General features: G+C 40.2%; 1 protein-coding gene across 2 annotated transcripts in view; it reads left to right on the forward strand.

The window, feature by feature from the left end:
• Window positions 1–368: 368 nt before the first annotated feature.
• ME1 (malic enzyme 1) overlaps window positions 369–27817 on the forward strand; it is a 160624-nt gene continuing 133175 nt past the window's right edge. Inside the window, exon 1 of one of the 2 annotated variants that reach the window (XM_040058897.2) lies at window positions 369–630. In XM_040058897.2, coding sequence (XP_039914831.1) covers window positions 526–630 — 105 coding nt within the window. In that variant the 5' untranslated portion in view covers window positions 369–525. Of the gene's footprint in view, window positions 631–866; window positions 1146–27817 lie in introns of those variants that run through there. The other variant, XM_040058896.2, reaches the window with a different exon arrangement.

Genomic DNA, 27817 nt, shown 5'->3' on the forward strand with positions numbered 1-27817 from the left:
CATGACCATTTAAATAGCAGAAGGAAAGCGAAACTCGAACGTGACTCCAGCGCAGAGGCCCGGCTCCTGCGTGCGGCTCAGCAGGCCCGCGGGGTCCCGGCCGCTGCGGTCCGGGCGCGGTGCCCGGCCAGCCCCCGTGCCAAACCCAGCGTGACGAGGCGGAGCCGCGCCTGCGAGCCCCCCGCGGCAGGTGATCCCCGACCGGCCTGCTTCTCCGGGCGGCCTCTCCGCCGCGCCGGGCAGCGCAGCCCGCAGCCGCGGGCACGGCAGGGCTGCGGGTCCGCTCCCCCGCCGCCCCTCGCACCTGGGCGGCCGCCCGGGTGTGCGCGGAGCCGCCGGTGACTCAGCGGCGCCCCGGTGACCCCCTCCCGCGCCGGCGGCGCCTCGCGGCGGCTCTGCCCCCTCCCTCTCTCCCGGTAGGATCATCCCACCCCGCCGGGCGGTCACCTCAGCAGGAGGAGCCACCGCCGCTTTGCCTCCGCTCCCGCAGCGACCTGACGGCAGTCAGCCCCGCCGCGCCGCACCATGCAAGCAGCGAAGGGAGAGGAGAAGAGGCGGGACGCCGCCCGGCCCCTGCAGCTCACCATGAAGAGGGGCTACGAGGTGCTCCGCGACCCCCACCTCAACAAGGTAGGGGAGGGCAGGGCAGGTGCGCCGCTGGGCGAGGAGGGCGGCTGCCGTCGCCCTCGCCGCGGCCCCCTCGGGCGACGGACGGTGCTGCGGGGCGCTGCCCGCGGCGCCGGGGCCGCCTCTCGCCGCCGCCACCTGTCACGGCGCGGCGGCCGCCGGGCCGGGGGCGGCGGGCGCGGGGCAGCCGCACTTCCTGCGGGCCCGGCGCCGCTTCCTCTTCCTTCGGGCGGCGGGGGGCGGCCAGCGCCCTGCCCGCCGCAGCCCCAGCGGGCCCGGGCCGCGGAGACATTCCCCCGGTAGCCCCCAAGGGAGAGGAGGTGCAGCAACAGCAGCACGGGGAGGATGCTGCTGCTGCTGAAAGTTACGCCGCTCTGATGCGAGTTCCTGCTGCCGTGCTTCTGTTTTCCCGGTACCCTCCTTCTTTTCCAGTCCTCTTTTCCACGGATGCCCCACCTCGTTTCCTGCGGGCAGAAGAGGCTGTTAGTGCTGTCCTGCGTTTTCTCTTCCCTGGCAAGGTGGAAAATATGTTTATCGCTGCTCTTCCTTTTGCAGCTCTAAAATGCAACTGCAGTTTCCTCCCCGCTCTGCATCAGTGAATGCAGTCAGCTTTTCTAAGAGATGCCATAGCACAGCAGAACCTTTTTGACGCATTTCCAGTTTGCTCAGCTTGCTTAATAATGGTAATTCAGCTTGATCAAACTTTCTAAACGTGTAAAGCTAATCTGAGAAACATAAACGTGAGTAGAGAAGTGCTTGCACAACTGCCCTGCTGAAGATGCAAAGTTCAAATAGTAAAATAATTAAATTGGCCTGACAAGCCCTGAATTTGCTGCCAAAAAGAAAAATGGTTAAAGGTGGATGATAAACCACACCTAGCACAAGAAGCCTTGGTCAGACTCTTACCTCCAAATTTCGTCTTGCACATTACCTGGAATAGTGCTCTGACTTGTACATCTGCATTAGAAAGTATATAAAGTCATTTTGCTTATTGCTGACTTGGATTAATTGACAAAAACTGTGTCTCTAGTTTTACTGGGCAGGTTGACTCATCACTAAAAGCTCCATGTATTAGTTATATGAATAGTGCTTTTATTAGTCCTGGTGCTTGACTACAAGGTTTCCTTAGAGGCTGTCTTAAGTCTGTGTGTAGGCCTGAGAAGGTTGTCTGAGGTCAGGTTAAAGGAAAGTTAAAACTTTAAAGATAAAACTCCTAAGAAGAAACCAAGGAGAGGCTGGTTTGCATTTAAGAAGCTGTAATATTCATGGAAAAAGTCTGATTCAGCATAACCAGGAAGACTAACCTAAAAGAAGACTCACCTTGTTTTAAGAAATAAAAAGGGGCCTGTTCTAAAATGTATTGCCTGAAGGACAGTTAGCAGCAGGCTCATTGCAGTGGGTTTCCCCTCACACACATCTTGCCTCTGAACAGCATACTGTAAGGATGGGTCATGACAGATGAGGTGCTATAGAGGAAGGGTTTTGCTTGATTTTAAGTTACAGGAGACAAGAATTACAGAATATTCTGAGTTGGAAGAGACTCACAAGGATTATCAAGTCCAGGTCTTAAGTGAATGGCCTGTGTGAAGATCAGACTGACAACTGTGGTGGGTTATCACCATGCTCTTCCTGGGTTAGGCTTTATTCTTTCATATTCTCTCAGCTGTGGTACAGCACATGTGTACTGTAAAGCAGAGAAGCAGGAAAAGATAGTTGTTCATTACCAGCCACATCCATGCAGTGAACAGGATTTGGTGCTCAGCTGAAAAATCTGGTCTTTGTGCCTGTGAGTAAAGTCTGGTCCTGGTCTGGTGAAGGATAGGTAATCCTCTTTTCTGACTAAGACAAGTGATGTTTTTTCAGGTGTAGATGTACTACACCCTAATATTTTTATCTCCAACCACACCCTAATATGTATGTATTTGATTCTGTATAGGTGCACTAAATTCAGACAAATTGAGGACTGCCCATGTGGTTGCCAGATTGATAGCTTGTGGCCTGCCTGCACATGTGGAAGCTGCTACTCCCAGTTCACGCTCGATTGTCAAGGCTGTTATACAAGCATCACGTTGCTGAGAATTCAATTTAAAGTAGATAAAATATCTTCTTTAATGATTCTAAAGTACAGGCATTTCTTGCAGTCCTGCAAGGTGCCAGAACTTTCTGCTATCTTGGCCCTATCAAGGAGTTGCAATTTCTCAGGATCAGCAATTTCTTTTGGATATGGTGCCAGTTTTAAGAGGCTGTTTGCACATGTGTGGCAAAAGTAGACAGTAAGTACTAAATAGTGGTATCTAGGAGTGACATGTAGAAAAAGAAGATGAATGATGTTTTTAGGGTCTCTTAACAGATACTCTGGCAAGCAGGTAAAACTGAATTGTACTTTAATATGTGGGAGCTTGGGGCCTGTGTCCTCAAATAACATATTCCTTTTGTCAGACAAGTTGAAAAATTTACATGGAGCCATTTATACTTTTATTTCTTCTTACATCTGTTTTTAAAGATGTTAGTGCTAGATTTGAAAAGAAAAAAACCCAACCAAAACAGAAAACCCAATCCCAAAATCCTATCTCCATTTAGGTGCTCCATTTAAGGCCCCACTCATTCAGCAATAAAACTGGATTTTCACACACCTGTCCATTGCTTTTTATACTTCACCTTCCTGGATTTTGAGAGAAAAGGCTATGTGAATGTCAGGGTAGACATCCAAATTTCTTCTTTCCTGCCTGGCCTCTACTTCTGCTAGGATGGCAAAACTGATTCCCTAGGCAATGTCATTCTTAAATCCTTCATATTTCACTATGTTAGTAATTCACAAACATGTCCAGCCCTTAGTGGGGAAAAGTTCAATAAAAAAACGTTTAGTGGTTTTGTGATTTATTTCCTCTCCCTTCCCTCCCCACCCCGGTTAAAGCATTTTGCGTCCCTGATTGGTTTGTGCCATCTCAGCAGCAGTGATACGTCAAAAATCATGACAAACAGTGAATTGTAACAGACTGAATTTAATTATTTGAGGATGTGCGTCCAAGTCTATGGACAGTAATTGTAATTCAGTTTATTGTCTGAAATGTTAGGCTGTTAGTGTTTAAAAGTGTATTTAGAACCTTTCTGGTAATTGTCTGTCTTTTTCCCTCAGGCAACCAAATACATTGTAAATAGCAATTACAAGGAAAACAAACACAGTTTCACTTCTTTTCACTGAAATAGATTTGGCTGGGACTTGTATGCTCTTTAAGCTGATGAGCTACAGAAGTGTGGAAGTAATTTGCGCTTTCCCTATTGTAAATCTCATTTACGCTTTATTTAGTGGACAAGTTTGCAATTCTAAAGCATGCAAACAGTTTAACTACAGTCTCGTCTTTAATTTTTTGCCTTTTAATATTTAAGCAAATCACATTTTCCCGTAAGCTGCTTATTTTCAGAATCTTGGTGTGAAGATGGACACGCATTTCAGTAACAAAACTTTCCCAGTAGCCTGGATTAGTTGCCAAGTGCAAACTCTTCCCTGATTGAGAAACTTTGCTATTGGAGAAATGCTTTGGTTCCAGGCTGCTTTTGTATTCTTGCAGGGCAATTCAGTGAGTGGTAAATAAATGACTCTATTAAATCTAAGTGCTGGAGGGCTCTTTCTCCTCCTCAGTGCCTAATTTTAACTCCTATACTAACTGCTGTAGTAATTGCTGAGTATAGTGTGCTTGTAAACTGTTGGTCCCTCTTTTTTTCCTCTTTATTTAGGTTGCACTAAGGCACTTTAGAATTTTAGAACAGTCTGTCTGATAGGGCTGCTGAATATCTGAGAGCGCTCAGTGTCCATCCCACCTGCAGTTGCATTGGTGTTTTACCATTATATCTCCCAGATGTGATGCCCCTGAACCTTAGCAGGTTCTCACTAAGTGACATTAGTTGCTGGCTGGAGTTGGTTCTCAGTGCATTGACTTACTATGGGATTTACTATAGAAGGACCGTACTGGAACAGAGCAAAGATCCATTCATCCCAGTCTCTTATTTCTAACTGTGGCTCAACTGCAGCCCTCAGGGGAGGCAGAAGAGTGATGGTGCCTCTGGTGAGTAATCAATTCAAGGCTGAGGAAATGAGCATGTGATTAGAGAGTCATTAAGATATGAAGATGTGTCTCTCTTATCAGTTTACACGTGCTAGGTGTACTAATTTACTAAAAATCAATTGTAAACTTCTTAGAGAGACTTATGGACTTTGCATTTTGCTCTACATTTCAGGCAGTGGGATGAGAATGCTTGTGAAATAGAGTTAGATTTTGTTCTGTATGCAATTAGTTGCCTCTCTAAAAACAAATTTGATTTTGAGAAAGTATAAACCTATGATTGGATTGGGTGACATATAAAAAAGGTTTTATGACTTTGACATTAGTGGGCAACCCTGCAACAGGTCACAGAAAACTCAAACCTCAGTAAAAGTCAGTAGTATTCCAGGGAGATTTTCTCTGTCTGATGGGTTAAACAGAAGAAGCATTTAAGAACTTCCATTAAATGAATCTATTCCTTTATCAAATACCAAGCAACAGAAGACTATTTTTCCTTCTGTATGTTCGTATTTTCACATCTTAAACTTGTGTGTGCTTTGGGTGGATCCTCTGAAGTGGCCAAGGCTCAATGAATTTTGCTTTTGCCTTACCTGTAAATAGCTGTTCTCGAAGAAAGCTGATGACATTGGGGATGAAGGAGGAAAATACTTCTTTAAGTTGCATATTAGAATAATCTGTAATTCTTAATTAATTTGTAAGATAGATTCTCTGGAAGTCACTTCATATAGCAAGAGATTATTTAATTTTAAGTGGTAGCAGGTATGAGAGTGTTTTTTTAGAGAGAAGATTGTCAACTCCATGTGAAAGTAAAGGTATAATTTGAGGAATTCTTTTTAGTACAGTTGCTGATCACTCTTACTGTCTTCTACTTCCTTTAACTTTTTGGCCTTTAAAACTTTGAAGTTTTTAACAGTAATAGTTCTTGGTTCTTATCCCTGCCAGTTCACATAACGGAGCAATTCTGATCTTGGTAGGGGTAACCATGTGGTTTTTCAGGACAAGAGTATGTGGTATAGTGGTTATACTAGCACAAAAAGTGAATAAATCTGGTCTTGGAAGCATTTTAGGGTGAACTTTCATCAATTTTGCCCACATGTTTGACAAGCATTACAATCTTTCCTCTCTTACTGGTATCATGAGCACTAGTTGCTGTTCTGTGGAATGGCAGCCTGAACCAGGGGATTCTTCAAGTGTGAGGTTGGCTCATACAAGAGCTGTTTGCTTTTTAACAATCGGGATCATAAGTTGCAGACTTTCAGAACTGCAGCCACCTTGTTTGCTTGGGTTTTGGGCAAGGGTGTGGGCCTGACAGTGGCTCCCTGGTGGGTACCACGGGGCTGGGTGAGGAGGTTATCACACTGGCAGTGTATGCTTCCTTGTAAACACCTTGTTGAAGTGTGAGGGAGGAGTAGTCATGCAGGCTGTCTTTTGTATAACTGCTTTTATTTTCAATATGGCTTTAAAAATAAATTCTGTGCTTTTTTCCCACCTTTCTTATTTTAAGGTAGGTTGTCCTGCATACTATTAATAAGCAAAAAGTATTAGAAAAAGCATAAACTGTTCAAATCAGATCATTTTATCACTGTCTTCTATTTACTGCATACAGCTCACAGTGTTCATTGCCTCTGATAATTTTCTCCTGACCTAGTAGGTAAGTTGCTGTGGTTGGTGTTAATGTTCTTTTCTTCCTGTTGGCCTCCAGTTCTTTGCTTGCAGTTATGAAACAGAGTGCTGAGACAGCAAGTTGGGAACAAAGTTCTGTGACTTGAATTAAAAGCAAATAAAATGAAGGAGAAGTTATGTACTAAACTAAATAGCAGTAATAGCAACTGAATAGTTGTATAAATTGTCACAGGAAGCTGAAACCTAGCATGGTTTTGCTGCAAAGCTGCTTCAGGCCTTAAAAACAATTTTCAGTTGTGTAATTTTCTTGTGAACTTCAGTAGTTGAATACAAAATTGACCTTTTTAATTTTGATTGAGGAATCCTATGGCCATTGGTTATAAATGCTGTTTGAATAGAAACATTAATCCTGGCACAGAGCACCTTGTAAGCAGGATCTCTGTATTTAAATTGGGTCAAATGTGCCTTTTGACAGTAGGTTTTATAGAGATGCTGCCTAGAGTACTCGAGTGTTGGTTTTTTTAATCTTACTTATGGATGCTGACAATAAATAGGAGTAGAGTTCACTGAGAAATTTTACTTTTGTCTGGGTAAAATAATCTGCAGAGAGTATCTTGGAGTACAGAATTTCTTACTTTGCATTCTGCACTTTATATATCCAATTCTGCTGAACCAGTGTCTTGTATCGAGCTGTTGCTGAAAAAAATAGAAGTTGCGGCCGTAGGAGGCACAAGGTTCTCTTCCCCAGCCCTGCTTGCCTTGTGGAGGAGAGGAGGAAGACAACTGCGTGTGGCAGCAATGTTTCTTATTAACCAATGGGCAGAGGTTAAAATGTGCCATCTTTGCTTTGTCATGCTTTCCTTCCTTGCCTGCTCAGATGAGCTGTGTATTTCATTCATGACTTGCTTCTGGCTGCTGCTGGCCACGCCTGCAGGGGTTGATGCAGATTTTCGTGCCAAAGGTCTCTTTGATCCAGGCTCTGGAGGTCTGAAAGGGAGTATTAACACCCTTCAATTAGGTCCTTCATTAGTTTTTTTCCCAGTTTATAGTTGAGAATTTTTACTGGAACAGCTGTTTTGAAGAAGCTTCAAAAGCATAATTTAGTGGAGGATGGGATTTTAGCCACAGTAGCAAGTGGTTTGTCCTCCCTGCAAATCTGAAGAGCTCATCTAAGGTTTCATTTGTGCTCCCCTGGCTGGAGCAAATGTATGGAGATTCCCTGTGTGCTCTGCAGCCCATCATGGCTGGGAGACTAGCATGGAAAAGGCAGAAAAGAGCAAAACCAGCACTATCAGTTTGTGTGCCTGTCTAAAGAGATTGGTTATACAATAATAAAGTTTGTTGGCAGTATGCCATTAGTTCAGCTTTGTTTGAATGTTCTTGTCATTTATGGAGATGCCTTCTCTGTACTTTGTGCCCGGACCAGGCCTGGCCCATGACTGGGAATAGTTTTACAGAAATTATTTCTATTGAATGGTTTAACATGACACCAAGGAGCTAAATCTGGTATGGGAAAAGGGCAATAGAATGTGGGTAGGATTACCAGATTGTAATATATGGTAGCCAAAATTTTGCAGGAAACTGCAGACAAACATGACTAGCAACCACCTACCTACAAACTAGGATAGGTGGGACTTGTAACAAACTTCCCCATGGACAGGTAGAAGTAGCAAGGCTATGCACAAAATTATAAGAGACTAGGGAAAGGCTTTGATGCTTCCAAGTGTTGTATCTGATGTAGGAATTCAAGTATTTACATTAAGATGCTGATGGTTTCTATTTAGAGGCAGAGAATGAATTTGTCTTGGCATTAGAATGTTCTGCTGTACCATTCAGGGAAAAGAGTATCATACAGAATCACCAGCACTGCTTTCTAGAAGGGCATGCAGTCATGAGAAATCTACCTTACCCAACTGATATATTAGGAAATGTTATTTATTGTTGGTGTCCTGTTCTCAAAAACTATGAAGTGACATGTGGTTCTGAAATTGTAACTGTGCAAGCTCTCTGTGGATTGTGTTGTATGTCTGTTCATCTTCAAAAAAAAAAAAAAAAAATCAAAGTCATGGATGAAGTCAAGGAAGATAGGGTAGGCCATCTAATAGGTGCTTTAAGAAATTGTCAAAATAAATAATTTTTATTACTATCCATCCTATGCAGACTGCATAGATTGAGCTATGTCAGTCACTCTTTTATCTTACCCTTTCTCCCCTCAGTAACAAATTTAGACCTTTAATTGAGAAGTAAATGATTGCTGTCAGGCATATTGATACTGAATCTCCATGAATTTACATTTTATAAATATTTCTATTTTTTTCCTAGAAAAAAAATTTATGCTTCCAAAGAAATAAGAAAATTGCTGTGTAATTATGTATTGGGTTGTCATTATGACTAATTTTCTTGATTTCGTGGCGTGCAGCTTGATAGTAGGAATTTTAAGTTTGCCTCAAAGGACTGTCAATGTGACACACATTACAGATAGCTCCAGGAGCTGGAACTGACAAGATCTCCCAGCCACAGGAAACCTGATGGTTGGACCATACTCATGAATAAACTCATGCGGATGATAAATTTGTGTAGGAGGTATTAGGAAAAGACCTAAGAACCTGATCCTAATACCAGTTTTAATGGTGTAAGCTGAAAGTAAATGAATGGTAGAAGGATTCAAGAGAGGAAGCTGCTGCAAAACTGAAAGCATGAAATTAATCATGCTTAAATCCTGGTGCATTAATCCTTAAAAATACCCAAAAAACTGACCCATTGTCACTTGGAGAGTTTGAGCTCCTTTAACCTCCACAGATTTATAAAGCTTGTTTCCTGGCAGCCAGTGTAGAAAGAAATGTTGAAATATTCATAGTTTGCAAGGTAAGTGGTTTTGGCTAGTTTGACTAATTTGTTCAAAATTATAAATATTATAGTATCTCATTTTATACTTAAGATGACTTTAATAGTCCAAATCTTTGGTGATTTCAGTGAAAAAAAAAATGTTGTGGAGAAAGCTAAATTTGTTTCTGTTAAAAATAGGTCTCTAATTTTTTCTAGAATTAGTTATGCATATTCCTTGGTATAGTTTATTTTAGGAGTTAATGAAAAATAACCCCTGCATTGCATGCATAAGGAAACATGTTTTGGTCTTAAGCTTTGCTAATGTGATTTGTTGCATAATTCTGGAAGCAAAAATCCTGCCTTAGAAGAAGGAGGTCACGGGGCACCCTGGAGACACTCCTTCAAGGGCACTATGTACTCACTGTTGAAATCAGTGTTTGTAATTTACTTGAATACTGTTAGTGCCTATTCCTGTGTGAAATAACAATACTCTGAGCAGGACCTGAATTTGTTTTCAATAAAGAGGAAGCAGAGGAAGTGCGGAGTAAACACTTTTTGTGTATGTAAAGAATGCATAACATAGAGCTGAATGAAAAAAAAGCTCTTATGATCTGAATAATTCTGACTTTCAGCCAAAGATGTGGAAATATGTCAAGATGTAGTCTGGTGTGGGAGTTCAGAAAGCACATTTGTCAGTCCTAAGATATAAATGACGCATAGAGCAACCATGAATTTTATCATTGCATGTTTATGCTTAGGTTTTTACTTACGTTATTGTTTGAGTAGCAGCTGTTACCTATTTCTGGCTTAGAAAAATTTTGCTTAGAAAAATTTCTTCTTCCCCTCAAAAAACAAAGTCTAATATTAAAACCAAATCACTGTTCTGCTTCTTCTTATCCCTCTTATCATTAGAAGTGATTTGAAAAATTGAAAACACCTTTGGTTCAGTGTAACTTTGCTTAAATAGATACAGTCTTGAGTCTTCTGTTAGTATTTTAGATTCATCTGTCTTATTAATGAATTGTGTTTATCTTTGGAACAGAGTAGGTGCTATGCAGTATGAAATCATTTTAGTATCCAGTTCAGACTGGATGTCACAGTTTAGTTTTCTTCTTCCTGTCCCTTGTGAGTGATACCCTTTTAAGTTTTCTCTTGGCATGGAGTTTAGATAGTACTGCTCTGCATGAGAACAAGAATTATTTTAAAATATGTAATTCCGTTTTCCAAAAAGGCAAAAATAATTCTGGCTTTTTAATGATCAAGAAAAAAAAATTGCCTTTAATCTGTCCTGGAAGGGAGAGGATAGTGGTGATTATGAAGCATGTTATAACATTTACGGTACTGGCATCTAGCTGACTTACTGGATTTCATCCTCCAGATACCTGACTTTACAAAGCAGATTTATGTGTCTGGGATATATTTACGAAAGAGACAGTAAAGCCTCTTTACCTAAGTAGTAAAAGAGTGTTCAATAGTTACAGATAAAAGTAAGAACAGAAGAACATGGTATTGTCCAAGTAAAGTGAATAACTGAGTTTGCCAAAGCACTTGATGTTGGTTTGATTTGACTTGAATCTCTGCTATTGAAAGGTAAATTTATCTGCTGCTATTTACAGGAAAATGGGGGGAAAAAAAGTAAAAATTAATTTCAAAGTTTTGATTTTGTGCTGTAGCAGTTATTGGAGCAATTCTCTAAGGTCCTTAGGTTTGTGTAGCTTTGATTTTCCCCAAGCATAAACCAGTTTTTAAGGTCATGTCCTAAGAGAAAGGGCTAGGGAAGAATGAAGAGCCTTCTTTCAGGGGATTGGGATTCAGGCTCTTGGATCTTCTGCAGGAGTGAGATCCTGCAGCAGTTTGTTCTTATCTCTGTCCAGTCTTTTCAGTCTTCCTCAGATCATATGTTTTAGGTGACTGCTTGACATGTTAATTCCAAAGATTTCTCTGAAATTCTTCCCTTGCTTTTGTCCAGAGGTTGTGTGGGACAGTTGTCCTTTCAATTCCAGGACATCACCTCAGTATGTTTCAAGTTGCCTCTATCCCAGGTGTGGTTTGAAGTTCATTGATGCAAATTTATGACTTACTACAGTCTTGAGAGAGCATAAAAATCATTGTGGTTTATCTCTTTTTGTGTTGTTGTGTTTTGTTAAAACAAGAGTTCATGACAGATTCTCTGAGGTTGAGGCTTATCAATTGCATAGCTTTCTGTAAATGAAGTCTGGATAAAGCATTACTCTTGTTCATGCAATAGAGGATTTGGCATCTGTCTGGTTTGTGGGTCAGTCAAGGGTCAGGTAAAGAAATAGCTTGCTAATTCTGTTTTTTAGTTCCTATAGAGCATGCAAATTCTTACATTTAGCACAATGCAGTAGTTGAACTAAATGCATCTATTGCAGGTGGGGATAAATCTGGGTGAGCGTGTGTAGAGAGGTACGAGAAAAGATGTCTTACTGTGTACTGCAGTGCAAATACAGCTTGCAGCACTCATCCTCAGCCGCTGATGAGCACTGAAAGGAGCACTTTATCTAATCTCAGAAGAAGTAGAACATCTCACTTTGCGTCTTACCTGGGGAAACATAACCAGTGTGGCTGTCTTATAGCCACTGGTGTTGTGTTTGCCATAAGAGCAAAAGTGTGCCAGGTCAGGAGTCTGCACAAAACTGGAGCCTCTGAGTTCCTGCCAGGCTATTTGTGGTACTGAGCTCTTGTGCTTTTGGGACTGCAAGGATAAACTCCAAGTAGGAAATAAAAAGTGAGTGCTTTCTTTTGAGGTGTAATTCTTGGGAAAAGAAAGATTTCTATAGGATAAAAACACTCATCTTTCAAACTAACATTATTTCCTAAACTTCCTAAACTTTGTGTTGTTTATGGCAAGAAGTAACTTTCTTTTGGTTTTATAGTTACCAAGGCCTCTAACTATTCTTCATCACGGAGTAGTGGGTAAAACACAGGTAAGAATAGATGAATATAGGAAAGCGTCATGTAGTTGTCATAATGTATCGCCAGCAATTTAAACAGGGGGTGTGGCTGACAGAGAGCCTTTCTGGTTTGCTTTGAGGTTCACTTGACAAGTCTTTAAAAGCTTCCTTTGTCTTACTTCAGAACTATGTAATGCGTATGAGTACACACATTCCCCCCCTTAATTAGTGAGCTCTGCTTCACCGAGAGAGACAAAATATCGTGGTAGATTGGGCACTGGACTGGAAACTAGGTCATGTACTAAGAATATTAAATCTTAGTCATTTAGTTTTCTCATCTGAATAGGCAAACAGCATTTGAGAAGTGTTGAGGATAAAAACTAGTATGAAGTACTTGGTCTTGTATAATTAGTCTTTTTAGATAATGTTTACATCGTTGTCTTTATACTGTTCTAATCCAGTTTCTGTATACAATTTCTTTCCTTGGTGGGGGGGATCATCTTCTAGTTTTTGCAGTAATCTGTCAGCAAGCTGATAGTTCTTTAAAAATCATATCTAAGTAGACCCATGTTGAATCTGTATAGTCCTGACGTATTTTATCCATATCCTTTTTCTTTCTGCTGTATTGCGATTAAAAGTAGAGAGGGTATTAATGGACATGCAGACTCTTGTACATACAGTTTCCTAGATCCATGAAAATCCATTAGACAGGACTGCAAATCACGGCCTGTACTGAATGCTGTGGGGGGGAAACGAAGATCTGGATAGGCAGGAAGAGCTCATCCATCTGTGTAGCTGAAACCTGCTTCTGGCTTCAGGCCATTCTGTGCCACATGCAGATTAGCTCCAATTAGGTGAGGTGGTAGCTGACCCTTGGCTGCCTCCTCTAAGCCTCCTGGTCCTGGGCAGCATTTGGAGGGTTGCGTCCATTCCAGCTGAATGGGGAGAAGAGGTGAGAAAGTGTTCGGTATTTATCACCTGAATGCCTGGGGAAACTCAGGTCAATACTTTCTGCAAGAAGAGGTATTTTAACCTCCAGCTAGGCACTATTCAGTAGTTTTTACCTCAGTGAAACTTCACTTATTTAAGAAGCTAGAATTCATGTCTCCAGGACTTAAATGCATGTCATGATGTGAATGAAGGCTGACTTTTCTAAGGATATTATTAGCTGTCTGATGATTTTGGTAGCTATTGAATAGGCAGAGGTGATACAAATCTGACACCCACTGTTTTTCCAATTTCCAAGAATTTTGATGTTGATTTCCTAGAGAAATTGTCCTGCACAGAAATTGTGTATAAAGGCTGAATAAAACCACCTTGTATGCTGGAGCTATTACTCTCAAAGATACATTTAAAATTTTTTTTAATTCTTTCCTAAAATGTGCTAAAATGAATACTTGTATATGTCTTCTAAATAGATGGAACTGCATACATTTTCTTCAGGTTTGAATTCTTATGATATTCTTGGAAATCAACTTCTGTAGTGTAAATACTCAGGAAAATAAGATTTTCTTTGAAAGATAGCTCCATGAAGGTTTAACAGTTAGCAAAATGAATCTATTTGCACGTGAAATATAGGATGATATCCTAATTCTCTCCCATTTTGTAGTAATTTATTCATTCAAAGTAGATTCCTTTTTTTCTGTTATGGGTTTCAGCAGTGACCAGAAAGCCTACATGACAAATTGATATCTGTGAATCTAATCCTGGAAATAATTATATAAGTAGCTACAGAAAGGTAATGCTTTTCTGGCTGTGCTCCAACTTGCCAGCAGTGCAACTCTCAAAATATACATGGTAAGCATATTTTTTTTTTTTTTTTGTCCCTGAAAATACTTACATGCATCTATTTACTTAAATACAAAGAAATAGTCTTTCAGCTACCATGAGGAAATGTGGCACATGCATAAAAGCCCCGTTTATTTTGTACTGACCTGTTATTTACACTTCATTACTTTACACAGGCAAAGCTGCCATATGGAGAACAGAGCAATAGGGCAGTATTAGACATACAGCTGTAGGGATCCCAAGCTGCATCTGTTCTGGTGAGTTTGCACTTCATTCCCTGAATCTGTTTTCCTCAGCAAATCTAATTAATAATAATAATATCCTCATTTATCTCATTTTGGTGCTGTGGGTGTTGTGCTAGCACTATGAGAAATGCAGCCTGGGTTAAAGGTGGTACGAACAGGAATTTTTCCTATCTGTCCTGTCCTTTCTTCACTTCACATTATATGTTGTTGTAGGCAAATGGATTTCTGTTTCCAGCACAGAATAAATGTTTGCAGGAGCAGAACCTGTTTTGGCTGGAAACTCCTTCTGAGTTACAGCAGGAAGAGAGCCTTAGCCTCTCTGGATTGTGTTTGCTGCTGTTTGACCACCTTGAAATGAGTAGTTAAAGGAAAATGCAAGTTAACCATAGAGTGGTTTTGTTAGATGTGGCGTATGGGACTGCAGTATTTGAAGTAATCACAACAGCATGTCTTGGTTCTAAAAGAATACCTTTTAAACAAAAGTACTCCTCCTCTTATAGCTTTCCATACTAAGGACCTTGCAGAGAGAGTATTTTTATGAACACTTTCCATGATTTAACTTACCCATTTTAGTCAGTGCTCTGACATTTTATCTGTATAGTAAATTTTGTCAAAGCATGTTAGTTTAATTTTGGGGATTTTTCTTTTTTTGTGTGTGTTTATTGCACTGCAACTGGCCTGTCTCAATGAAGCTTTCCAGTGCTTTGTCCCAGATTAATGAATTCGTTGTTTTCTGTTGCTAAAAACTACAGTGCTTCTTGAAATGATCTTTTTGTTTGTTTGGGTTTTTTTTGTGAAGATGGTTGTCTGAATGCTGCTTAGTGAAGGAAGATTGTAATATAACAGGGAGTGTGAGTGAAATGTTATTATAAAACCATAGTATAATTCCTGTCAAAAGGGATCTCACAAGTCCATCCTCCTACTCAAGGCAGGGTCAAATACAGAGACAGGACAGGTTGCTCAGGGCTGTATCCTGCCAGGTCATGAAAATCTCTGAGATGGAAACTGTACAGCTTCTCTGGGCAACCTGTGTATGTGTTTGTACTCAAGAGGAATTTGTTTTTTCATTATGTTTAGTCTAAGCCTCTCTTTTATCTTATGCTTATTGTCTCTTGTCCTTCTGCTGTGTACTACGGTAGAGAGTCTGGATCTGTCTTCTAGACAGCCTCAGCATTAGGTGCTGGAAGGCTGCCCTTAGGTTCCTCCCAAAACATTCTCTTTTCCAGGCTAAAAAAGTCTAGTTCCCTAATTGGGGATGTACTTCAGGCCAAATAATCTTGGGGGCCCTTTACTGGACTTGCTTCAGGTTTTCGATGTCTTTGCAGTGTTAGGGACTCAGAGTTGGGCTCTGCAGTCTAATGTATGCCAAGTAAGCAGGATGATCATTTCCCTCAGCCCATGTCATACCATACTGCTGCTGATATTGCCCAGGATACTATTGGCTGCCTTTGCCTGTGCACGCCAGTGGCTCCTCAGTTTGCTTTCCACTATGTCCCTTTTGACAGACCTGCTTTTTCCCAACCAGTCAGTCCATCGCTAGCCTGAGTCATTGCAGCCTGTATTGTTTACTTTCTGGATTGCAGCCTTTTGCATTTGTCCTTGTTGAATTTCATAATGTTCCTGTCAGCCCATTCCTCCAGGCTAAGTCCCTTTGGATGCCAGCCCTGCTCTTGGGTATGTAAATCCAGGGTTGCCCCTGTTGGGTGTCACCTGCACACCTGGTGATTTTGTGCTCCACTGCCCTCTCCAGGTCATTGATAAAGATGTTAAACAGGGCAGGTCCCATTTACAGACTCCTGCAGCACCCTTACTGGGAGGTGCAGTAAAGGCCATTAACTGATTCCTTCTGAGCCCCATCATCCAACAGCAGCCTTTTACCCATCTGGTTGTCCATCCATCTACACTGTAATAGCCCAACTTGGGTGCATGGATTTTTTTTTGGATGCAGTTGTCAAAAGCCTTGCTTAAAGTGACGTAAATGACATATTCTATCTTTCCTTGTCTGTCCTTGTAGTCATTTTACCATAGAAGGCAGTCAAGTTGATCAGGGATGATTTATCTTTGGCTTAAGTCCAGTCTGTAATTTTCTGCTTGCCTTCTTCTGTTCACGTAGGATCTTGAACTTTACTAGTCCATGATCATTACACCTAAAGCTGGCATTGATTATTGTATCCCTAGTCAGGTCTTCCTAATTTGTGAAAGGCCAATCCAGTTTTGCATCACCCCTGACTAGGTCATCCAGAATCTCCTATATAATCTCTGACACTTCCCAGTAATCTCCTGGATTTTTTGTGTCCTGTCATGTTGTTCTAGCAGAAATGAAGGAATTAAAGACTGTCACAGGAACAGGGAATTGTGATCTAGAGACTTAGCTTGTATGTTCAAGGAATAAGAACAGTGTGTCAGCCTGATACATGATTTCTGTTATTGCTACTTGCTGCAGTCAGATTTTATTTACTTGGCTAAGCATTTATATTCTTCTTATAAAAACAGTAACAGGAGGAAGGAAAGTTTGCATAGACATAACCTATGTGCATGGCCACTATGTCAAACTTGTACATTTTGTTGAATAGGAGGAGTCTCTTAGCAATATTGTGCAAGTTTTGGAATACTGTAAGAAAAGAGAAGTTTTTGTGTTTCTGGTTCCCCTGCTGCTATTTGTGGAATTTTGAAAGTGTGATTTTTTTTTTTTTTTTTTTTTTTTTTGGGGGGGGGGTGGGTGATTTTGAAATCAGCACTTCTGTAAAGGAAATACGGAGTAATTAGGGCAGTTCCCGAGAAGCTGGGGAAATACTCAGGGAAATGTTCATTCTGTTTGTGTAAGTAGCTGTTGTGAAGGAAAGGTTTATCAGAACCCTCTAGTTCTCATCCCATCCTTCTTTCTGGCCCCAGAGGAGGCCATCTGGGGCTGTTTCTAAAGCAAAATTGTTCCTAATAATTTCAAGGAATTCTTCTAATAACTACTAAGTGAACAATCCCATCAGATTGAGAACCTTCTGGCTGGGTCTACAGAGCAACTAAGTAGTGATGATTTTATTTCTTTTATTTTCCATACCCTGGTTGTTTTTACTCTCCAGCTTGTGAAGGTTTTGGTGCTTGGAAATTAAACTGGAAGCCATAGCCAAGTGTGCTGCTAAGGAGACATAAAGGACAGGTTTTAAAAGCCTCCATACAAACTATGTCAAGCTGTCTTTTGCTCTAGTAGAGTGAATTATCAAAGCAGCTACTACCTTTATTACTAAATAAAGTGATATAAAAGCTAGCAATGGTAACTTGAAAGTCTCCTGGCTAGCAACCTACAGATAGGTTGATGTAGTTAAAGAGTTCAAAGCGTGGTCTGTCTTGCTGTCATAACTGATTTCACTCACTTGAAAAAGGGACTAATCGGTCTTGCTAGAATTCTGCCTCTGATATTTGGAATCTTTCATTCTCTGGTTTTCCTGTCTATTTTCCTCTTGCAGCTGTTCCCCTGTGAAATACCTTTCTCAAAGCTGTTTTACAGCTTTAGGTTTTGCTTGGATTCTCAGTGTTTTCTGGATGCACTAATAGTAGCCTAGAAACTGAGACTCAGGGTCACAGGATAATTTAGGTTGAAAGGGACCCCTGGAGCTTCTCTAGTCTGACTTTTTGCTCAAGGCAGGGACAGTTTTGAAATACTGCAACGTGCATGAATGTAGTGAAACCAGATCAAAAGGAGCTTGGTGGACCTACAGCCTAGAGGAAAGAGGGATGCCTGTACACTTTGACCTTTGAGTTCCTTAAAAAGCTTGTCCTATTGCACTGAAAGGTTGCTGAATATGCTGTCTACTTCAAAGGTGTAAAGCAGCTTCCATGCTATTTACTGGCTAACTGACTATCTTCCTTCTTGTGGTCTAGACCCTCAAACAAGCTGGAGCTCTACAGGCTCAGCAATCTTGATGTCTAGAGAAGAAACTTGTCTGCTAGAGGTTTGCTAACTATGGAGTTACAAGAGATATGAGTAAACTGTAAAGTCTGGCTGACAATAAAGAAGACGTATTGGGGCTGCACTTGACCTAATCAATGATAATAGACTAGAAATAGCAGAGAAAAACCCTTCATGAGTCTGAATCTCCACATCTCCACTGATCAGGAGCCTCTTCAGGGAGAAAGCCAAAATCTATTGCTGTAGTTCCTCTTGGAGTTACAGGCTTTTTTTTCAATTTGCAGTTGTTCTGAGTCATGTGCAATTCTTATGACTGCACAACTCAGAATAACTTAATCATATTATTCTTGCTTATGTTAACGCGTCAGTGGAAATCTAACAAGTATGTAATAAAAAAGAATGTGACATTTTTCTTTATTCTGTTAGGGAGAAAAAAACATTATGCTTGTTGTAGCCTGTGGTCATACTAGAATAGTTTCCATACCAATCTCTTACATCTTAGTTAAAGTTATGTGCTCACATGTATCGATAGGCAAACAGTATGCAAGTAGTAAATGCTGAGGTTTATGGCCTGTATTTTCAATAGCAAATGGCATAGATCTGTAGATCAGACACCCACCGTATACAATGTTAAGGACTTTTTTAATGAGATTTTGAGGCTTGGAGCTATTAAAAAATAGTTTTACCTTTTGTTTGTTTTGTTTTCTTTGGTAGGGAGCAGAATATTTGTGGTGTTTTTGTGCTGTGTTTGGTTGTGTTTCTTTGGATTTTTTTTTTTTTTTTTTTTTTTTTTTTTTTTTTTTTTTTTTGTACTTTTGAGCTAAGTAGTGTAGTCTGATCCCATGGACTAAATGTCTGCTTACAGCTCAGGCATATTAGATAAACTCCTGGAACCTATACTCTAACTGCTTTTTTCCCCCAAATAATTCACTTCAAGTACTCCGAGACTGCTCACAACATGAGCAAAATACAGTGAGTAGTGATAGCCAAGAAATTTTATTCAAAAAACTGCATCCAGTTCAAGCAAAATACTTAATGTGCATGTACCTAATATGTATCATTAAGAAATAAGGGATTCTAAGCCTTTAGTTGTCAGGGTTCAGGCAATTATATAAGCCCCAATATGTTTTAGTGCAGTAAGAACATTTCATTGTATGTTTTAAATATGCACAGATGTATGCTGTGGTTCAAATCCATACAAGAGAAGACAATAGCCTTTATACAAATTTCATTTTTATCAGATGCAATTTATGGTGTTGCTGGGGCTCAGAGTTAGTGCTGATATACTGTGGTTTGTTTCTGCTTGAGCAACCATCCTTCTCATAACAAGGAAGTGAGAGAATTTCACGTGGAGTAAGATCAGTGAGATTTGACATGCACCGAAATGAGGGCAGCACTTTCTTGGGTATGTCCTGTCATTTCTCTTCCAAGCTGTAATCTGTGCCAGCTGAGTGAGTTGTTAAAGCTAGCAAAGACAACTTAAAATGCTACCTACAGACAGTAGACTTGCTGCCTACAGATAGTTTGCCGTAGTTGAGAGAAGTACATGATTTCATAGAATGTAATAATGAAAGAGTGAAAAAATTGACATGTAGACCTGCCTATGTGCAACATTTTTGCTTTTTTCCACTTATACATAGGGAAAGTCTTCTCACTTGGGAGCGGTGCTTGCTCTGTGTGGATATAGGATAGGGTCTGTGAGTCAGAGTGATGAAAATATTTCTTCTGCACTTACTTTAACTGGGGTTCTAAAAATTAGGTGGGGTCCAATGTCCACAGATACTAGTAACAAATGCATGCAGTGACATACAGGGATCAAGTGCTCAGATTCCTGCGTCTCCTACCACTGCTGGATGGCTGTTGCTATCTTCCTGTCTAATGTCTTGATAAAGTACTATTTCATAGGAGCTATTAAAAACAATTAAAATAGCTAGCTGCCTTTATACTGTTAAGCTGGTAACATCACGTTATAAAGTCTGTCCTGCTGTTGCTTAGTGCCAATTCAGATACAAGCAGTGGCATCTGATCTAGGGTTCAATAGTAAGGCTGGTCTACCAGCCTTACCCACCCATTGCTGACCTGCTGCCAGGATCCTAATCTGTCTGCAGCTCCTCATGCTGGCAGGAACATACAACATTTAAATTCCCAAACTCTGCTGTTTTAAAAAAAAATTTGTAAACTCTCCATTAATAAGTTTTTCTGCATATTCATTTGAGGCACAAACCCCACAAAACAAATTAATAAAGGCATCTTAGAGCTTGTTTACCAAAACATGGAATTGAAGAACAGAATAAAGAGCCAGCTTTTTAAGTTAACCATGCTCTGATATCTTGTAAGACCATCTGCAGGCCAGCTTTCCTATGAATTCTCATAGTATGGAAAGTGTGGGAAGGAATATACAACAGTGTTCATATTCAGTAATATTGGTGATGTATCCTCTGATTTTTATTTTGGTTCACTGACGTGTGTAAACCTAGGAAAAATCTTCCAGAGTTAAAAAGTCCTGTATTGGAACGATCACGTGGAAAATTGTTTTTACATGGTTCTCTAAATCTTTCTGATGGTTAGACATTAATCCTTGACAAAATGTAAACCATTATTTTATGGGATATAGAGCAGGTCTGGATAGGGGTTTTGAAAACCAAGGCAGAATACAAATTTGTGTATTTCAGCATTTATTAGTGTCCCAGCCTGAAAGGTTTCCAGATCGTTGTTTTTATTGTCAGACTAGTTAGATGTTTTCTTGTATTTCTAGAAGAGAAAGCTGATGAAGAGCATGCAGGAATCACCTCATTCAAGCAACTGGAGCACTTCAGGTTGTGTGTGTTCTACTAGGAAAGTGTCCTGACTAGATATTGCGTTTCCCCCTCCCTGTTTCAAAAAAAGGACGTGACATTGCTATTGACTCTCCCTTAGCAAAGAGAATAACACTACTCTTAATTTCAGACATGGTACTGCATTAACTAGGGTTATATGTTAGTTTCCATTTCATTTGGTTGCAAATGTGTGATCAGATTGAAGCAGATTTTTTTGTGTGGCTATGTGGTTTGCACGGGCTGTTGAGCAGAAACAGACTTGCTGCTTTTTTTTTTTTTTTTTTTTTTTTTTAATGGCAATGATGTGAAGACCTCTTAAAAGTTCTCTTGGGGTAGGATGGATGTTGATTTTGTGGAGGGCTGAAGAGGCTCTGTCAATGCAGCTGTGGAGCTCTCTCATGCAAATGAGATGCGTGCCTTGCGGGAGTGTTTTGTCAGCATAGCTTTGCTGCTGTCTTTGACAACAGGAACTGATCTTCCAAAAGCATTCTTCTGCTGGCACATCCAGCAGGGCTCATGTAACTGCTTGGCTGGAGTTTGTGATTTCCTCTGTGCGGTCCAGCCTGGCGCATCTGTGTTGGCTTTGTGTGGGCTGGTCCTGTGTTGGACAAGAGGAGACACAGAGCTCTGCCAGGTCTTGATATCTGCAGAGTCTGAGCTGAAGCAACATCCGTGAGAGAAGGATCCCCCTCTCCCCCATCCCTTGCTGACACTTCTTACCATCAGTAGTATTTAAAAAAATAATATTCTGAATTACTTCTCTGTATGCAGACAAAAATGATCCCTTCTGGAATTTTACCTTAAAATATTTAAATCCATTAACAGATACTGTAGGGAATTATTGTTGGACTGTGATAATTGTAGCTATTTAACAATACAGTATTGGTAGGTTTGATAATCCTCTCAGGATCAGTGTACTTTAATGTTTCTGCAGTGTTCACTGGCTTTTTCTTTGTTACTTTTTTTTTACTTACAACTCTTCAAGGCTCAGAACTGACAGAAAAAATGCCTCCAGCAAAGTAATATTTTTTAAAGGGTCAGGCTTTGGATTTTTTTTCTAATTTGTCCACTAATGTGAGTAAACACAAAATAAGTACTAAGGAAAAAAAAACTGTGTGTCTCTAATTGTCTAAGAACAACCTGAAACAAAAAAATCATGATGGGGCTATAAATATTTCTATGATCTGACAAAGAAGCAATAATAATTATAATTAGGACAATACAAAGAAGACGAGGTGTCTACCTTTCAGCCATTAGTAATTTACATTAATTTACGTTAAACTATTGATAATATGATATTCTTAACTAGAGAAAATGAGGTTAGATTAATCTTCCCACTTTTCATAATGCGAACTAAAAGTTTCTCATGGAAGACCAGTAGATAGATGATACTAAAAAAAATTGCCACCAAATTAAAAAGTGTGATTCAAATAAACACAGTAAAGCTGTTAGTAACTATCAGATAATAATTATGCTTTTTTGTGTTGCAGAGTATTCACTCATTGAGCAGAGAAACAAATTAACTGCTATATTCTGTACAGAAAAGGAAGAAGTTAGAGGAGGTTTCTTAGAATCTCTTACTCATTTTCTAAAATGAGAATGTAAAAACAAATACTTAAAATTATCTTTAAAGAAGTATTTCTGCGGCTTTTTTTTTTTTTTTTCATTTTTGAAGAATTTTTGCAAACTTATCCTTTCAATTTCTAAAAACCTGAATTAAAAACAGAATACAAATCCAAACCCCAGAAAACCCCGTGATCCAGAAAATCCTATCGAGGACCACAGGGGAGTAGGCGTTGAAGGAAGACAAACAGCGCCTTGGGAAGAAAAGGCAGAAAACATATCTCAACAATATGACAAAAGCCTTCAAAGAAAAAGTTGAAATTCACATGGATATCACAGAAATTACACATGGCTCATTCCGAATTTTACTCGTATGAGAGGAGACTTTGGAGCAATGTCGAGAGCTGCTCAATTCAGACCACTATTATGCTCTACTTAAGATTTCTGTTTCACTGGGAAGTAGAACAAAATTGTTATTTCAGATAATAAAATACTGTGGTTAAAGCATAATGGGCTGAACAATTTAGCATCTGTATGAATACACTGTGTAATGGGAGACTGCACTATCTGCAAGCCTCAGGACTGCACATGTTATAAGGCAGGCTGCTTTTTGGAGTGACCTAGAAACAATGGAAAAATGGGCTAACATGAATGTCATGAATTTAGATAAAGGCAGATGAGCAGCCCAGCAATGACTGTGCAAGAGAATGAGCTGGAAACAAGTGGAAAGAAGGCCTGTAGGAAAAGACCTGTGTGACCTGGTGTTGGGGTTTAAGTCTCCTGTAGAATTTTTTCCCCCCTCCCAAGTTGCTAGGAGACTAAGTGCTGAGTGCTTAACGTGGACAAAAGAACTGATAACTTAGTTTTGGGGGAGGGAAAAAAGCTCCCGGAGAGAGCGGAGGGTGGGGGGATCTCGCGGCTTTTTTTTTCTTCTTCCGGGGGGGGAGCACCGATCGGGCCACGGCTGGCTGCTGGAGTCCACGGTTAACGAAGGAGTCTAGTCCTGGGAATTCTACCATCTGTTGGAGTATCCAGGAATTCGGAGTTTCTTCGCTGTCCTGCTGGATTTTGGGTGAGCCTGGGTCCCACCGCTGCGGCTTCTCCGGCACTGCCACCTCTGCCTGCCGAGGACACCCCGTGCCTGCGGAGGACAGTCCACCGCGCCCGGCTTCCAGCCATCAGCGCCGGAGCTTCCACCGTGTGCCCTCGGGGTTCTTGGTTCTGTTCTACTATTGTTATAATTGCTGTTGGTTTTTGTCTGTCCTGTTATATTTACTAGTAAAGGACTGTTATTCCTTTTCCCCATAGCTCTGACTGAAAAGTTTTATTTTTAATCTTCCAAATTATAATAACACGGAGGGAAGGATTCAAATTCCTCATTTCCTAGAGAGGCCTGCCTCTCCATAGCAGACACCTGTCTTTTCAAAACCAAGACACCTGGTGACACAGTGAAAGGCTCAGAGGCCAAGAAGACAAGTTTGAATGTGGGAAGTTTGAAATAGTTCTGAGGAAAAATACAAGGAAAAGTTGAGGATGGTCAAGTGCAGTGGGGGTTGCTTAGAGAGAAGTGGAATCTCCATCCTTAGAGAGAGTCAGTACTCACCTGGAGATGACCCTGAGCATCCTGGCCCAGCTGGACCTGCTCTGAGTAGGGCTGGACCAGTGAACCTCCTTAAGGCCTTTCCAAGCTCCATGATTCGCTTTTATTTGTGGCTGTCATGAACTCTGTGCATAAAATAATGCTTCATGGATAACTACATTACGAAGATTGGTTCTCTTAAAATTATGTCTAGTTGTTAACTGTTTTCCTATATTTTTTCAAAAGACTTTGTTCAAATTGATTCATGGTAGTGACATCTGACTTCTAGGGGGCAATGAAAACTAATTTAAATGGGTAAGGATGGTTCAGATGGTTAAGTATGCAATGGTTTTATGAGTTAGGTGGGACTGTAAATTATCTGGTTAAAAACAGCATTTCTCTTTTCACTTTGATACAGCCAAAGTGTGAGATGTGCAGGTTAGGTGCTACTAAAGGAAATTAACCCAAGAAAGCCCATTATTTCTTATCTGTTGTTCTGTTTTTCATTTTCAGCTCAATGTTCAACTCAGTTCCTACTAGAGTAAAGTGTTGTCATCCATGGTTTTATATCTCTCATGGACTTTCCATCCACTTCAGGGCAAATTTTTTTATAAATCAAATACTTTAGATGTAAAGTTTGTAATTGCTTTAATGGGGACTGTAGCTGCCAGGAAAATATTTAGTGATGTGTGAGTTCATTACAGCCACAAAGTTATAACTAAAACTTTTTTTTTTGAGTGGTCTTGTCATAGTGGGAAACAAGTTTGGGATTTTTTCAGTTGATATGTAACTGCCCCTAAGAACAAGCCTGTGTAGGGCATCTGAATTGTGGCCACTTAAAACTGTCAGATGTTGGCATGACTTTTTTCTATGTAATTTTGAAGAAAGCTCGGGATGTATTTTAGCAGTTTCCTCGCTTCAGAAGGGGGAAAAAAAAAATCAAACAATAGGAAGCAGTCTAGACCTGCTCCCTCTCCAGTGATAATTGTCTATCAAATAGTGCTAACCTGAGCAGATATTCCTGATTTCTGGTCAGCTGTTTCAGAGCCCAGCATGGGGTTGGATTTGTGGAGCAATGATGGAGGAAGAAGATGACTTATATAATGATGTGTTTTCTTTTACCTGGACTTTATTTAAGCTGCCTAAAGTATTATTTATGGATGTTACCATTCCTTTATTAAATAAGCCACCTCTGAAGTCAGATTATACATCTAAAATCAGTACAAATGCTTGGGAAGCTTATAGAAAGCAAATAGCAGAAAGAAATAAGTGTTGTTTCTTAAACAGAATAAGCAGCGGTGATTTTTGTAATATTGTTGCACATTTGTCTGAAATGAGTGAAAACGTGTAATGATCTAGATAAGTTTTTTGTTAATGGTTTAGAAGGTATGCTGAAATCTCTGGAATTTTATTGCGGACCTCTGCTAATGCTGTGTATTTTCACTCAAGGTTTCATCTGAAACAAATAAACAAGCAAAAATGTTTTATTTCTGAAGGTTTCTGAATTAATGTAAAATTCTTCTTAGAAAGAGGTGAGTTGACTGGTTTTTGGTTTTGAACAAGCAGATTTCTTGAACAGTATAACTGATAGCAGAGAATGACAAGGCATTCAAACTTGACACAGTTGTTAGTACAAGATCAATTGATCTGCAAGCTACATGAGCCCAGCCGAGAGGTTCTCCTGACCTACTTTTAGGTAACAAACTTGGCTATCACTGACACTTGAGAAATGACAAACACTAGATACCATAGTATCATAGGTAACAGCCCAAACTAAAACCTTTGGGACTTAATTACTTTTACTTTAAAATTGTGTTTTCTTTCCATTGTTTGTGCCAGAAGATGTTTCTTTGGCAAATTGTGTAGTCTATGGAGGAAGTTACCTAGTTTGTCAAAAATATGTCTGTATGTCTAACAGGATGAATGTGTATTCTGTATATATAAATTCAGAATTTTCTAATTATCTTTGTTTATTGGAGTTGCTTACGTACCTTTCACAATCTTTGTCCCTACTTTAGTAAAAGGTTAGAAATCTCTGAACGCCTCTCAATTCAGTCTCCCACATGTGGAAGAAATTAAGAGTATGTAGTAGAGGGATTTTTAATGTTTTCGGTAGTAGTACTAATAATAGACTAGTTTAAGCCCTTAAACAAAAGCATTCATTTTACAGAAGACTAGTAAATAGTTCTGGTTCAACACAGTAATTTAAAGATTCCAGCTTTAAAAACTTGCCAAACAGGGAGATGCTTTCCCCCATTGATGAAGTGTTTTGGGTACCTGCTTTTTTTGAGGGACCCTCATATTCCCCTCTAAATTGTGTGATTTGTAATTCCTGCTGAAAGCCAGCTGGGTTCTGGATTCATCCTTGTGAACTTCCAGTGGGATAATGCTGCCCACCCCTGCCTGGGAAAAGAAATGTTGCCTTTTGCAGTGTGATTTGAGCTTTCCATCCAGGCATAATTAGGAACAGACAGCAAAGTAAGGCTCTTTGTGCGCAGTGTGTGTGAAGCAGATTGCAGCAGTCCAAAGCTCTTCTGGCACAATTACTTGCAGCACCTGTTTTTTCCTTCTTGTTTCATCTGAGCCTCGTTTCTTCAGCCTTCACATTTGCATTCGTGTGTTCTCTGATCTTAGTGTTCCTTACGCAGGTTGGACTTGCTCTGTTTTGTCCATGACTCCTGCCTTTGAGCTCTCTTTCAGATTATTCATTGAAAATAAATCCTGTTACTGTTTCACTTGCTTTTTCATTCCCCATCTGCTTGGGCCTTCTGCTTAATTTTTCTGTTCCCATTGCTTTCAGCCACATCAGTTGGGGTGCCTTCACTGCTCACTGTCGTGCTCTTTTCAGCAGCTCCAAGGCGATCGTTGTTGTGCCTTTCCTGTTCTTACTTTTCTTCTAGAAAGGTCAGCCACTTCTTTTGGCCACTGTGAGAGGCAGATAGACATAACTAAATTGGGTTGGTGTCCTCAGTAAGGCTAGTGAATTTGCAGTATCAAAGCTTGCTCCCTGTGAGCAGTGGTTTTCCTATACTATAAGGAAGCCAGTTTTTCTCATGAAACTTGTAAACGAATCCTGAAGTTCAGTCTATGTAAATTACATTTCCTACTAGAAAAATAAGCTGTCTTTGGAAAATCTTGCATATTATGGCTTAGACATATGGTCTTATTTTGCGTGCCAGTACTGGTGAAAGAAATCTGTTTCTTTCAAGGATTGCTTTGCTATGCTGAGAGACTTAAAACTGATGCTTCTGTACAACAGCAGAAACTACTTTTGAGACCAACGCTTTTGGGGAAGGAGAGTCCAACTAGTGCCTCTTGAAACCAGTCATCCTGGTTTGGAAGACTGCTACTCCCACTTCACACAGGAAGTAGTGTTACCTTTGCCAAAACATTCAAGACCAGTGGTGAAATAAAAGATTTTTGTTTTGTTGTGAAGCTTGCCATTAAGCTCTCAGTACACAGTCGTCAGGAGTGATTGTGAATATCTGAAGGCTCCTACGCCTTCACGTGGAATGGACTAAATAGCATCTGGCAGTGTCACTACAGTATAAGTAGCCAAGGTACAACAACCATGATGAATTTGGTCTACTTTTCCATTTAAAGTTCCTACCATAAGCTGTCTAAAACCCCCCAAAGGCAGTTCAGTTGACTAAAGCTAAAGAGCAGATTTTTGTGCTCTTTGAAACACTTGGTTTTGTTTTGCCCTTCGAGTTCAGAAAATAAGTATGTGTGTTGTTATATGAGCTTTTCACCATTTTATTGTGATCCTTTCATCTTCTAGAGAAAAAACATGACACCTAGAAATGGAAAATTTTGTGTTAGTGTCAAAATTTGTCTGTGCTGGGTTTTCTTGTTACTGTTTCTTTTCCT

This window comes from Hirundo rustica, chromosome 3 (assembly GCF_015227805.2).
Source record: "Hirundo rustica isolate bHirRus1 chromosome 3, bHirRus1.pri.v3, whole genome shotgun sequence".
Classification (NCBI taxonomy): domain Eukaryota; kingdom Metazoa; phylum Chordata; class Aves; order Passeriformes; family Hirundinidae; genus Hirundo; species Hirundo rustica.